Source organism: Heterodontus francisci, chromosome 5, assembly GCF_036365525.1.
Source record: "Heterodontus francisci isolate sHetFra1 chromosome 5, sHetFra1.hap1, whole genome shotgun sequence".
Classification (NCBI taxonomy): domain Eukaryota; kingdom Metazoa; phylum Chordata; class Chondrichthyes; order Heterodontiformes; family Heterodontidae; genus Heterodontus; species Heterodontus francisci.
In genome coordinates this window covers 32,890,802-32,906,271 of record NC_090375.1, presented here as the reverse complement: position 1 = coordinate 32,906,271, position 15,470 = coordinate 32,890,802, and the positions used below count along the sequence as shown (strand labels likewise).

At 38.2% G+C, this 15,470-nt stretch overlaps 1 protein-coding gene across 2 annotated transcripts in view; it reads left to right on the top strand.

The window, feature by feature from the left end:
* The window catches only part of ago2 (argonaute RISC catalytic component 2), a 133,795-nt gene extending 125,467 nt beyond the window's left edge, over nt 1-8,328 (top strand). For both annotated transcript variants that reach the window (XM_068031294.1, XM_068031293.1), the window contains one exon: nt 1,535-8,328. In XM_068031294.1, the coding sequence (XP_067887395.1) occupies nt 1,535-1,643 (109 nt within the window). In that variant the 3' untranslated portion in view covers nt 1,644-8,328. The remainder of the gene's footprint in view (nt 1-1,534) is intronic.
* The last annotated feature ends 7,142 nt before the right edge of the window (nt 8,329-15,470 follow it).

Sequence of the window (15,470 nt, the reverse complement as noted above, 5' to 3'; positions counted from 1 at the left end):
AAAATGATGGAAATACTCAGTTGGACTGGCAGCATCCGTGGAGAGAATGAGTTAACATTTCAGGTCAATGACCTTTCATCAGAACTTGAAAACGACAGCCAGTTTAAGAATTATTGGAGGCTAAAAAAAACAATTAGATGCAGCTACTATAGGAGGGTGGGGAGTTCTATAGGGTCTTTTTGGATGAATCAGTTAACATTATCTCTAAATAAATAAATTAGCTGAGTGGCCTTCTTTATCTGCATGTATCTTGTGAATAGTGTTCGAAACTGCTTTTCCTACTGAACCCATGATATTCCTGTTTCAAAGATCTGCTTTTTGATGGAGACTGTTTAGTGTTAGTGTTGTCATGTCATGCTAAAGAAATGAGCTTCAAATGCTGATATCCTGAAACAGTGGATCTGAAATTTATATATGAAACAAATTCCTAGTACCATCTTTAAAGCAGATATAAAATAGTTTTTAGCCACTTAGACTTTTTGTATTTATATCTCACAACTGTCATCTTTGCCAGAGTCAATGTATATGACCATACCAGCAGGAAATGGGATAGAAATTAGCAATATTGAAATGGTAAAATAGCCCAATAAGTGCCACTGAATTAAGTGGCAGGAATTTTCTGGCAGCCTTGACTAACTCAAAAGGTTAGATGAGAGTTTTAGTATCTAGGTTTTTTTTAATTTGGCTTCTTGGCGTGTAGAGGGCAAACAAGTTTCAATATGGGTAAAGTGAGGTACTGCCTTATTTTTGTCGGGGAAATGAGGCCACATGCTGCTTGGAAAATAGTCTAAATGAGGTAGGGGAGCAAAAGGATCTAGGGGTACAGATTCACAAATCATTAAAACTACCAAAGCAGGTTAACAAGGCCATAAACATGCAGACTGGGTTTCATATCTGGAAGAGTAGAGTTCAAACGCACAAGGTTATGTTAAATTTGCATAGAACCTTGGCTAAACTATATAGAAGGTTGGGCACAGTTCTGGTATCCATATTACAAAAGGATATAGAGGCACTGGAGAAGGTAAAAAATAAATTGTGTATAATAGAACCGAGAGGTTATAACTATCAGGAAAGTCTCAACAGGAAAAGAGAAGAATGAGGGATGATCTAATAGAGGTCTTCATAATTTTAAACAGGTGTGATAGGGTGGGCATAGAGAAAATGTTTGCACTTTTAGGGGAAATCCAAAACTATTGGGCATAAATATAAGAGAGCCACTAATAAATCCAATAAAGAATTCAGGAGATTCTTTACCCAGAGAGTAGCTAGAATGTGGAATTTACTACCACATGTAGTAGTTGACTAACATAGATGCATTTGAGGGGAAGCTAGATAAGTACATGAGCGAGAAAGGAATAGAAGGATATGCTGATGGGGTTAGATGAAGTAGCACGTGAGACTTGGGTGGAGCATAAACCGGTTGTGCCAGATGTCCTGTTTCTATGCTGTAAATTCTATGTAATGCATTAGTCTGACAAGTTTAACAGTTTGCATTTGCCTATTTCAACTAATCTTGCTTTTTTTTTCTTTTCAGTGCTGAAGGGAGTCACACATCTGGCCAGAGTAATGGCCGGGATCAGCAGGCTCTGGCTAAAGCTGTACAGGTTCACCAGGACACACTGCGCACTATGTATTTTGCTTGACAGGTGTCCTCAATTGGAATTTCTGAACAGAGCTGGGCTTAGACCAGACCAGCTGCATTTCCCAGGCAGTGTAGTGACGAACGAGCAGTTAATGTGTTTCTGTTGGCATGTACATTGCAATACCCTGTAGGCCTCTTTCAGTTATGAGGTGAAATGTTAACTGGTTGCTAATGTGTGAATCAAGTCACCTGTAATATTTGTCTTGAAGAGCAAAAACGTGGAATTTTGGGGAGCCTGTGGTCGTTGTCTCAGTACATATCATCACTAATGAAAGTAAAATAACTGCAACCTAATTCCATATTAGATAAAACTAGACTTAAACCTGATGTGGATAGCTTTTCGAAAGAGAAAGTAGTATGTATTTTGTGGAAGCATCATAGTATGCATAAGCAACTGCATATCTGATGGAGGTTTGTTTAGGACTGAAAAATTATGGTAGAATTTAGAGGATGGTGTGAGTCTTTAAAGACAATCCCGTTTGTTGGCTTCAAATGGCAGAATTTTGGAACTCAAAATTGAACATCAACAGCATTCCTTTTATTATATCTGGAGTTTTATCCAGTGAATTCAAAGAAGACTACTGTAATGCAGTACTGTGAAACATGGCCATCCTATGAGTCAGTAAGGGGAAAAAAAAATCTTTTAACACAAAGTAAGTTTATGAAGAGCTAGTGTTTTCCTTTTTGGGCACACAGTATATTGTATAGGTTTGATTTTCTCAGCAGTTCTGAGATGTAATCTAAGATTTCCAACAGAAGGAATGCAGTTTCTTTTTAAAGTGTGTTTAGTAGAAAATATTGGTGTGTTTGAAGCAATTAATCTTTGGAGACAATCTATAAAACATAACCAGAACAGATGGGCACTACTATTTTATATATTGAGCTCTTGATATTTTTGTAAGATGCTGCAATTGTTTAGTTCTCAGATCTTAATACAATAACACCAGTGATGCAAATGAAATATTTTTCTGCTATGGTTAGTCTGCCACTGCTGTGGTCTGCTGCCATGTCGGATATAGGGATTGCCATGGCAATTACTTTACCTATGTGAATTCAATTATTACAGGGCAGTCAGATGAGAACTATCAAAATTGAAACTGAGAATGAAGTAAATTTTAAACTACCTCGTGGTTATCCTCGTGCCAGCAAAAACAGAATGAGAACACACCACTGTCATGTTGGCAAAGCAGTTCAAAGATGGTGCTAGGTTTTTGCCACGAGGCAAACATTTTTTTTAAATGGTAGTCATCTAATTGATGTAAACTGATTCCTGGATTAAAATCCACCCCCATATTGAAGCCAAACCTTTCTGTATGGTTATATAAAATATCTTTTCAATGACTTATATGCACTTATTAAGTGACTCGAAACATTGTATAAAATAACCAGTTTTATATACCTCAACCCTTCAACAAATTTTTAAATCTCAAAGGTGCAACCAGCATAAATTTCAGTGTTAATTTATTTATGTGGCCATGAATAAAAACTATATTGTACATAGATCTTCAGGATAAAACTTTTGCTTTTGAAATTATGTAACAAACATGTTGATACAGGCAACTGTATTGTAGAAGAGTTTTATAAACTGTTTTCATCCATTTCTGTATCTGGCTGCATGGAACTTTGTACAGGTGTGGTGACAATGCTGCAAATCACATTACAAAAAGGCATATTTTGCCAAACAAGTTCAGAATTTTAAAAATATATCTTTTATTTATGAATTATGTACTTGGAAGGACTGATGAACTGTGCTTCTAAAAAAAAAATGCAGTGAGTTACAACATAACCTAATGCTTCTCATTGAATCCCCCAATTTTTTTTTTTACATACAATTCTGGAAGAGTTTGAGGAAGGATGTAGTGAAGGACACACTAAATGTATCAGTCTTTAGCGCTGAAATAGTCCTAATGAGGATTCTGAGTAACTGTGAAAATCTATACAAGTGCAGCAATGTCTTTGTGACATTCATTAGTTACAACACTAAGTTATTCAACTTTGCAACTCGGGAGATCAAGCCCAAGTCTTGACTGACATATGTACTTAGGTTTCCTGTGTAGCGCAGGCTTTAACTGTTATATGTGGATTACCTGAAGGAAGGAGAGGGGACATTTGCTGGGAGGGAAACTTTTCAGAAAGATCAAAGGCATCCAACTGGTGTGTTGGCCAAGGAGGAGGTATTGATGTCCATGAAAACCCCTGTGGTGGACTGCAGCACAGTTTCAAATGTGCAGGGCTGCTAATCTAGCAATTAAAATAGGTGACCATATAGCAAGTAGTAACAGCATAATGAATACTCAGGGCTTTAAAGACTACACTTAGTATTTTTCATTGTAAGAGAAATTATTTCAAAATTAGGGTAGATGTCTATTAGCAAAGCCTAATTATGGAAATGAGAGATTATTTCACTGGAATTCAGGTAGGGGTTGAACTGATGTTGGAACTTAACCCCTTTTAAGCATACTAATACCAGCATGATAATCTGATGAAGCAGTAGTTTATATTTTTATTTTATTTTAAGTGTATAGTTGAATTTCGAACTTGTAGGGCTGGACAGAAGTTCTTAACCAAAGGTTTATATTATTATTTGAACTGCTCTGTTGTTTGATTGAGCTGCCATGTATTGTATTTCCAACTTCTTCATCACATCCTGTTCTGTTTTCCTTTAAAACATTGATTAATGCGCTTATTTTATTTTGTGACATCTGCATCAAACACAGTTTTTGTAATATAAATTCAAAAAAGTAAGTTGGCAAGCAAATTTGTGCAGCTTTAGAGATTACATTGCCATAGTTATTTCTTTTTAAGTTAGTATTCTTTGTTAGTCATTGCCTGCAGCTGGATGACTGTGTTGGGCTATTGTTTTAGAACTGGACAATCCCTCGATGCGTGTCTCTGTTCCGGTTTCTGGGGCGGATTTGGTTATTAAAGTGTCCTTAGCTATTAAGCAATCTCTAACCAGCAGTATAAAAAGTTTACATCTTGCTTCAAAGTTATGGGTGCTACTTCGACTTGGCCCCTGTATTCTCTGTTCTTGTGCTGTATATTGACAGTCATTGAAATCAGAGACAGTGAATCAATATTAGAATACAAGTGCTGCAGTCATTGAATAGCAGCAGTTCTTTGTGAGAATTTATTGCAGTCACTGCCATTTGAGAAATAATTGGTGCTGCAATTGGGTGATTGTATCTGCCTTACTATAAATTACTGCCATTGGTGGCCAACATTCAATTGGGATAGTTCTAATAATCTGCAAAAATTGTAGATAAGGGTAAGATTGTAAAACAGTTTAGTATTTTAAGCATGTAGCAGAATTCATCATGGGAATTAAATGGCAAACAGCGTTTTCTATTGTAAATATCATTTGTGCATAATTGAGAAATATTTGTGCTTGTAAATATTTTTAAACTTCAGCATAAACAACTCCAGTAAACTAAAAGGCTAAAAAAAATGTAATTAATTAGTTACAGAATTTTCTTTTTTAGTTGTGGCTTACTTAAAATGTTTGCCATCTCTTGGCTGTGGCATTTAAGAATTATGTCGACTCCTGAAGTATATAAAATGGGTGTCCGAAAGTCAGTTAAGTTGCCATCTTCGTAAGCATTACATACGGTCTCTCTTTTGCGAGTCTTTATATTAAGGACAATATCCAGCTTGTGTGGCCTTTCTTTAAAAAATAAATCATGTTTTAGTTCTCAAAATTAATAAACCTAGCAGGATACCCATGTTTGTATTGTAGAAGATATCTTTGTAAATTGCAATTATAACTTCAGTGGCTCCAATGCATGGCATAATTATAATTTAAATCACAAATCAAACAATGTGTAAAACACACTTATAGTGCACTTTCCACAAGCCTTTACATTTGTCGCAGTGGTGCTAAAAATAAGCTGGATCTTGTATGTGGGTGAGAATTCTTTGTGCTTTTTTTGTTCCCGTCATATCTACTAAAAGAACATGTACTAGTATCTTAGAAGTACTTAATGATGGAAGCCAAGTAGTGTACCCTTGCTTCATAAAATTTAAGTTACCTACAGCCAAAACCCAATGTTGACAATGAAGGTATCAAAGGATATTAGTAATATAAGCCTATTTAAAATTGCAAATTACTTTTTGTGCTTTCAAAAGTTAAAACTTTTAGGTTAATGTTGAAATAGCTGTAATTCTAAGTGAAAAAATTGACAGTGGGAAAATTCTAATCCTAAAAATTTGACTTGTTTTCATTTATCTAATCAAACCTGTTTTTGTACTATTTGATGCTTCAGTGAAAAACTATTTAACCCAAGTTACTTTCCAAATAAGGTAAATCCTTTTCAAACATTATCTGGGAAAATAAGTTTGTGATAATTTGGGCTCAGCTTAATTACATACTGTGCTTTGGAGAGGGAATGGCAAGAAATCATTCACTAAATGTAGAGAAATACAGGGAGCCCACTAATTATCCAGGAGCAAATCCAACCGAGGTTCCCAATGCTATGCTGTGTAAGATGTATACAGCCTTGTGTTGTACTACTAATGTTAACACATGGTATTATGACTTGTTAATTGATCTTGCTGTGATTTCTATCTTTAGTTGGATAATTTTACATTGGGTTTTTTCTGGTAATGATTTATGAGAAACTGGTGGTCTTGCAGCTAGGTCTAGATCTTGTGCTTTCTGCTCTGTTCAGAACCATAGTGTTGCCAGTTTTTTTTTGGTTTATGAACTCAAACGTTGAGTTATTGATCCATTATTTCCACCTAAAAGCTTTAATGTCCATGTGTTGATGCAAGACAAATCAGATTGTAGTAGCAGAGTTGTCAGCTAAAACCTCCAATCTGCTGTTTAGAAAATACCACGTCTTTTATTTACTAAAGATTGAGCAGCCAAACCATATTAAGCAGCTTATACGTAATGTCACTGGGCACTTAAAGGGAAAAAAACTAATGCAAAAAGCATATCTTCCATCAAGCTGTCATGCAAAAAAAAAAGGTGCTTTGGAAATAACTGAAATTCAGAAATAATCTGAAGTGTGTCAACTATCTTCTGTTTGCCTCTGATTAGAATAAACCTCCCAAAATATTGTTGATATATTGGAAAACAAACTGTAAAGCCATTTAAGGAAGTAATAATGTTTCACAGGCTGTTCCATTTGGTAAAATATTACTTTGATTCTTTAAAATTATAATTTGATATTTTATAGATTTATTCTGTAAAGGAATGGAAAGTGAATTTAGTGCCAAGATGGCTGTGCAACATTATGTACGCTTTGACTGGCCTCCCTTTTATTTATTTGGCCTGTACTTTCATAGAAATGTGAATCAGAATTCTGTATTTAACACTTGGTAAATGGCTTCAATATAAGTTATTCTGTCACTGCACAAGAAGGGAACAAAAGAAAACTTGCATTTTTCATCTGCATTATAGTCGCCATGACCTATTCCTTCTGCCCCAAGACAAGATAGGCCATTTCCAGCCAATTGTTTTCACATCGACTGGATGCATGATTCCTATTTTTAAGTTTGGGGAAGAAGCACTGGCAGCTGGGAGAAACCTGGCTCTTGCTTGCATTTTTCTTTTGTTTCCCACCACCCATGCACCCTTCTCCACCCCCCAACCCCCCTTTAATCTGGTCCTACCTCAATATATTAGTTGGTTGCTGCAACTATAATTATGAAATGGGTATTTCCCGGTTCAAAATCTAACAAAAGACCAAAATGAGCATTTCAAACCATACACTTTAGCTTTTGAAATTAATTTTGAATTGGTGCAAACTTAGGCAAACAATTCTATTTTCCTCAAATTAATTATAGTGCTTTATTTTGTTCTTTGTGCCTTGTGTAATCATCCCATTGCATGTCAAAATCTGCTGACGGGCTTAAATAGCAGTGCATGACTATATTGTACATAAACTGCTTAAATGAACAAAATAGGTTGAAACTTAATATATTTTGAGAAATTGTAAAGCATTGTTATTTATGCTGCATAGAATGATCAGTATTGTTGCACTTTCTCAGCAGTCACTTATGCCATATGACAGCTGTTAACAGAAAAACTGCGGAAAAACGAGGTGATCCTGGACAATGGTTTTGAAGAAAGACAAATGCTACTTGTAAATCCTTAAGGCAAAAGAGGATTTAAAATATTTTCAAGTACCTCAAAAGCCTGACATATGCTGCATTGAAAAAGTTTTGAGTATTCTTTGTTTTGCTGTTTTGTTTTTTGAATTGCACAAACTCATCTACCTTCTGTAACTACTGCATTTTAAGGTGTTGGCTTGTTTCCTTTTTTAGGGCACTGGTAGAATTGGGCACAAAGTGGACTTCCAGTAATTTTTTCTTCATGCTTTTATGTTTTAAGATAGGGTAGTTTTGATCCTGGATGCAAATCGTTTTTTAAACCTTTTTAACCAGCACAAATAAAGTTTGTTACTTAACCTAGTGTTTGTGGTCCATTTGCGCTTGAATGAGCAGTTTACACTCCTGTGGCAATGAAGATTTGCATTGCTTGCAGTTTTACTAATGCTGTGTAAATACTTTCAGTTAAATTTGTCCATTCCTTTTTCAGTCAATATTTTTTAATGAGCTGAATAACTATGCTGTAAAGTTTTGACAGGATATGATGTACAAGTATCATTATATATGAATTTGTGAATTGAAGATCAATTTTTTGACGCAGTATGTTATGAAAATTTTCTTAACAAATAAACTTCTGTATCTTTAAATGGTTGCCTACAAGTGGTGGTTAATTGCAGTTTTTTGTGTATGCTTTCTTCTCATTATCCCAGCCCTTATTTTCAGTCTAGAACTACTATACATATTATAACTATATATTCCTGCCAAGGAAAAAACACTACTGTGAGCTGTACTGCTGTGAGTCGGACATTTCCCAGCCTATGCTGAATGCTCTTCTGCTACTTCCTGTCATGGATGTGTTAGATGAAGAACTCATCACTGGAGCTTGAGAAGGCCATAGACTGCCTAGTGATCAGAAAGGCACCGGGCAAGGACGGAATCCCAGCAAAACTGCTCAAGCACGGAAAGTCCTATCTATTGCCGCACCTTTATGACCACCTCCTCTGATGGAAAGTAAGCTCTTGTTTCACAGGAGATGCGTGATGCCAAAATCATCTCTCAATACAAAAGAAAGGCGACAAGGACACTGCAATAATGACAGGAGCGTCTCACTCCTTAATGTCACTGGGAAGGCCGTTGCTAGGGCCGTACTTAAAAGACTTCATTTACTTGGAGACGGAGTGTACCTGGGAGCACAATGCGGTTTTTGTGCCTGCAGATCTACTGTGGATATGATCTCTTTGTAGATCTCACTGAGGCATTCGACACCATCAGCAGGGCTCTACAAGATTTTGGGAAAACTTGGCTGTCCACTGTCTCATCTGCTCCTTCCATGACAACATGCATTGCACTGTACAGTTTGATGGCTCCACTTCTGACAGTTCGAGTGAGAATGGAGTGAAACAGGGTTGTGTCCTAGCCCTCTGTTTGGCATCTTCTCCATGCTCCTGACCTTCACCTTCCCTGTAGATATGGAAGGAGTCTACTTGCACACTAGGTCAGGTGGCAAGCTCTACAATCTTATCAAGGTTGAAAGCGAAGACAAAAACACATCATATCCTGATCAGAGAACTCCTCTAAGGTGATGATGCTGTTCTAAGTGGCTCACACAGAAACTCAGCTACGAAGACTCATGCACTGTCTCTCCAATGCCTGTAACTTGTTTTCCTTGTCTAGAAGTATCAAGAAAACAATGATCATGGGACAAGGTGTTGCATTTTGGCCCCTGATAACACTAAATAACAACCCACTGGAAGTGGTTAGCAAATTCTGCTACCTTCTGTCTACGGTGACAGACAATCTGTCCCTTGATGCACAGCTTGATACACGCACAGGGAAAGCAGCTACCACATTTGGCCGACTTGCAAAAAATGTGCATGGGATAACACCAAGCTGATCCTTAGGACTAAGGTTTATAAGGCATGTGTTCTCACCACCTTGCTGTATGGCTGTGAAACATGGGTGACTTGGAGATACCAAGAAAAGAAACTCAATTTCCATTTTTGCTGTCTGTGACACATTATGGGTATGTCCTGACGGTCACACATGCGGCAGTCCTCGCAAAGGCACTAATGAAACGGTGGTTTCGGTGGATCAGGCACGTCTGCAAGATGGAAGCCGGTCGCATTCCCAAAGATTTTCATGAATGTTGAGGTAGCAAGGGCTGGACGACCAATGGAGCACCCAAAGCTCTGCTTCAGGGATGCTTGCAAGTGTGACATGAAGGCTGGGAGTCACTAACTGCCGAAATTGAGAAATGACGACACATCCTGTGGACTGATATGCACTACCACGATGACCAGTTGCTACAGCAGCTTGGCAACAGGTACCAACGTCAAAAAAAAGACAACTCTCAGTGTCACTTGGCAGCTTCATGTGCAGCACTTGTGGCAGAATCTGTCTCTCCAGGATTAACTTCACAGCCATCAACAAAGGTGCACCAAGAGAAGACGCCCCACCTAAATGGATTGTTTGCTGCGTGAACATCTTCCATAGGTAGAAGGATGCCAACTTTAGCTATACATTCCTGCTAAGGAAAAATTGGTTCTGTTTTAGAAACTGTTCCACATATAGTGCATGGGAAGTTTTGTATAGTGTTGCGACCAAGGTGGGGGGACTGCACTGTCTTTTCTAGTTCCACTTCCCATAGGTCACAACATACATTTAAATGTTTACCCATTACCGATGCGGTCAATTATAGGCTCTGCTCTTTATCCCAGAATAAAATACACCAACTAGGTTTCGTTAATAAACAACAAAATTATCAGTTCATTTTTCAACAAGATATAACTAGTAACAAAGCATTAACACAGATTGAAATATGAAAATTTCCTTTTACCTTAGCCTCTCTCGTACACTCACACTGGTTAACTGGAAAAAAGATCTTTTTGGAGCTCTGTTACAAAAAAAAAGACCAAAAAAAATACTTTGGCCTAATACTTACTAATTCTTGAAGAAAAAAGATACGGAAAGATGTCAGTTGTCCCTTTTTTTTGTTGGCATCCCAAATACGCGTAGACAGCTGTCACTGGGATCCTTCTCTGGAGCAATTCATTGGGGCAATGTCGAGGATTTATCCGTCAGATTTTTCCAGCATCTCAGGAGAATGCAGCAACAGGGTTTCAAGCAGGCGTTTCAGGACGAATGTAGCATCAATTTCTCTATTTCTTGCACTTGCTTCTCAAAAAGATCGAAAAACTGACAGGCTTTTCAAAGAGTTGGAATAGGCTGAGCTGGGGTGACTGGTCTCCTGGCTGGATTTTAAAACTCCGACTCTGTCCAAAGCAAAACCAAAAGCAATTGCAAGAGTCAAGCCTTCTGACCCCTATAAAGCTCGACTTGTCACTTCTCTGTAAACATCTCCAAGTCAAAAAAGCCCCCTGCTGGGTGCTTATCTGAAGACAGGTGACTTCCAGTGCATATTGTTTACAAACAGGACCTCTCAGTCCTTTCAATGACACCAGTGAGAAAAACATTATTTTCAGTTTTCCCAAATAAAACTCAAGTCCTCATAATTTAACAGAAAATGGAAGTACTTTCATAACAATAGAAAGAAAAATGACCCTATTGCCCTGGTAACTGTCCACCCACTTGGCCCTTCGAGCCTGCTCCATCACTCAATAAGTTCATGGCTGAACTGATTACTCCACGTTTCCACCTACCCCCGATAATCTTCCACCCCCTTGCTTATCAAGAAACTATCAACCTCTGCCTTAAAATATTCAAAGACTCTGCTTCCACTGCCTTTCGAGGAAGAGAATGCCAAAGACTTATGACCCTCTGAGAGGAAAAATTTCTCCTCATCTGTCTTAAATGGGCGACCCCTTATTTTTAAAGAGTGACCCCTAGTTCTAGATCTTCCCACAAGGGGAAACATCCTTTCCACATCCACCCTATCAAGACCCCTCACGATCTTATATTTTTCAATCAAGTTGCCTCTTACTCTTCTGAATGCCAGCGGATGCAAGCCTAGCTTGTCCAATATTTCCTCATAAGACAGCCCGCCCATTCCAGCTGTTAGTCTAGTAAACCTTCTCTGTACTGCCTCCGATGCATTTACATCTTGCCTTAAATAAGCAAACCAGTAATGTACACAGTACTCCAGATGTGGTCTCACTAATGCCCTGTATAGCTGAAGCATAACCTCCCTCCTTTTGTATTCAATTCCTCTCGTGATAAACAATAACATTCTATTAGCTTTCCTAATTATGTGCTGTACCTGCATACTAACCTGGAATAAAATCCTGGAACTCCCTTCCTGACAGCACTGTTGTACCTACACCCCAAGGATTGCTGCAGTTCAAGAAGGCAGCTCACCACCACCTTCTCCAGGGTAAATAAGGGATGGGCAATAAATGCTGGCCTAGCCAGCGAGGCTCACATCCCCAAAATGAACAATTAAAAAAAAACAGATTTCCCACAGTGGAAATACATTGGGCGTGGCCCTAACTGGTTTATTATCCGGGTTCCTTCTTTTAAATGCTGGAGACTACTCTGGTTTTCCTACCCTACTCCTTTCCTGTCTAGCCCATTTCTGCTTCATCTGCATCCACCTGATCTTTTCCTAGCCTGTAAGAGTTACTGGACCCAAATTTATTCTGAGTTAGGGGTCTTTGTATCAACTTATTGATGTCAGCCATTTCTGCTGCTTCTTTTATCCTTGCAACTTTATTCTTCAATATAGGTTCTTATATTAACTGGGATGCCATTTTTAAACTCTTCCAGCAACATCACTTCTCTCAAACTTTCATAGGAGGATTTTAGCTTGAGAGATTGTATCCAGCAATTGAAAGTCATATGTTTAATTCTCTTAAATTCAATTTAAGTCTGGGCGGGTCTTTTCCTAGTGTGTTTGAATTTCTGTTGATTGGCTTTGGGTACTAATTCATATGCATTTAGAATTGCTGTTTTAGTTTGTTCATAGTCAGAGGAGCTCCCTTCTGATAACAGTGAAAAAGCTTTGTGAGCCCTAGCTATGAACTCTCCTTGTAAGAGGAAGTCTAATATTCATTTGGCCATTTTAGCCTGGTAGCTATTCTCTCAAAGGAGATAAAATATGACTCAACCTCCTCCTCATTAAATTTTGGCACTAACTGTGAGCATTCTCAGTACATCAAAGTTTTGCTCCAAATTGGGGATAAGGTTTGAGTGGCTGGTGGCATTTTCATCTTGCGCTTGTAGCCTTTCTCACTCAAACTGTTTCCCCTCTCTTTCCTCTTTTCTTTCAGAAACTGCATCTGCTCTCTTTTCATCTGTAACTGTATTTCTTCTCTTTTCAACTGTAACTGGATTTTATCAAGCGCTACTTTTTCTGACTCAGATTCCAGGCTTTCTTCTGATTCAAGGGTAAGTTTAAAATAGTTAGCTGGACTCTTCAGCATTTCAGGTATCTTTGTTTTTTTGTGTGACTCCCAACACTGTAGCTAAGCTTTTTAAATCTTCAATATATAATTTAACTTATCATGGGATATGTCTCCCTGCTCTATAAACTCCTTAGCATTAAATGAAAACGTCTTTTTTGTTTCTAGCGCCATAGAAAAAAAAACATAAGAATACAAAAAACATGTTTGTTTACTTTTCCATAATTTTAGAGGTCAGTCTTCCTTCTGTTTTCATGGTTCAGATGCTGTCTTCGAGCCTCCAATTTGATATGGCCGGGAGGTAAGGGGTGTGTGTGGTTCCCACTGTTCACCTCCAACTGACTGCAGCAAGTGTTTTTGTTACTAGGGTTTTAACCCCTTTATTTGGCAAATAAAACAAAACAGACAGTGACAGGTTATTGTAGATTTAAACAGAAGATTAATTATTTATTGAACAATATTCATTCCCAAAATTGTCACTACCGCATCCACGCACACATTCAATCACACGAGCGAGCACAGCTTGGTCAAAATCCTGGCACTCCCTAACGCAATTGTTGGGGTACCTATATCCCAAGGACTGCAGCAGTTCAAGAAGGCAGCTCACCATCACCTTCTCAAGGGCAATTAGAGATGGACAATAAACAAAAAAAACTGTCCACTTTTTGAGTTCTGTATTTTCATCACTGCATTTCACGTGAGTGTGACACATCCCTTGTTTATTTTTACACTGTTACAAAGGCTTTTTTGGTACTCAGAACTTAGAATTCTGTTTTTTAAAAACTGAAAAAAGGATGTTCAGTGGACATTTAAGATACCTGCAAATAGTTGGAATTTCTGCAATGTTTTGAAAGGAAGTTCATAACAAAAGTTGAACTTTATGGGTGCTTTGAAATGAAGTTGAACTTGTACAAAGCCAGGGAAGCCAGCAAATTCAAGGAAACCACAGGGGTTTGACCTTCCTCAGAGCCGGCTTTTGAGTGACAGGGGGAGACTCTGTGTCTGGACATGTGACCATGTTCAGGAAGGTTTTTCTCACTTTGGACCCTTTAAAAAGCCAGTGAGTTGGACAAAGGGCAGGCATTTGAAATCTTTAATTTGACATGCCTGGAGCAAGAGAGGAGGACCCAGAGAAAAGTCCTATAAAGGAATCCTACATCTCTTGAGAAGAATCCCTGCATCCAGTATGGTTCCTGTTGCCTCCTGTGTTTTGAAAGATCGTGTAATCTCAAGAAAGCTTCTACTGCTAGACTCCTGCTTCAAAACCCAAGCAGACCTGTTGCTACACCTTTGCTGAAAGACCTGTGTTACACCTGCTGCAGTTAAATTGCCGTGAACGCCTACCCATCACAGACTATTCATCAGCCTCGCCTGGAGAGACTTTGAGTGGCATCTGACTATTCGACTCTGGGACACCTCAAGGTACCGAAAACATCCGACCAGAACGTGATAAATTCAATCATTTTATTTTTTCCCATTTATTTTTAAGAAGCAGTTGGAAACCAAAAATCCTTTTTCCCAGTTAACCATTTAAAAAAAAAAGTACATGGGTGTGCATGAGGGTTAAGGAAATAAGGAGTTCTTTCATATACATAGATTTATCTCATTAGTAGTTATGACATAATATGTCTTGTCTAATAAATAGTTAATGTTATTTAAAGAAATCTGATTTGGTGTGCTTTATTCTGGGGGACAAATGAAATGTTTAGTTTGGTTATTCTTTGGTAGGTGGGAAACTTTATTCGATATGCTATGACCTGTAGAGTAGTGGGACTGAATTAACAGTGCATTTCTCCTGCCTTGGTCATAATAACTGTCATTATTTTCCTTTCATCTTTTAGTACAACCTTTACATCAGCTGCTTCCTTTGTGAAGACAGATTCAAAAGTTATCATTTAGTACTTTATCCATATCCTCCATCTCTGCATCAAGATTTCAATTTTTATAAGCTCAACCATTTCCCTAGCTAATCACTTACACTTTATATGTTTATAAAATGTTGTTGGGTTGAAATTAATGTTGCATGCTAATCTTTTCTTGTAATCTCTTTGCCTCTGGTATTAACTTCAATTTCCCCTATACTTTTTTATTTTGTGGGGCATGAGCATTGCCGATAAGCCCAGCATTTATTGTCCATCCCTAATTCCCTTTGAGAAGGTGGTGGTGAGCTGCCTTCTTGAACCGCTGGATTCTATGCTGTTAGGGAGTTCCAGGATTTTGAACCCGCGACAGTAAAGGAACAGTGACATAGTTCCAAGTCAGGATGGTGTGTGGCTTAGAGGGGAACTTGCAGGTAGTGGTGTTCCCATGCATCTGGTGCCCTTGTCCTTCTAGGTGATAGAGGTCGTGGGTTTGGAAGGTGCTGTCGAAGGAGCCTTGGTGCATTGCTGCAGTGCATCTTGTGGATGGTACACACT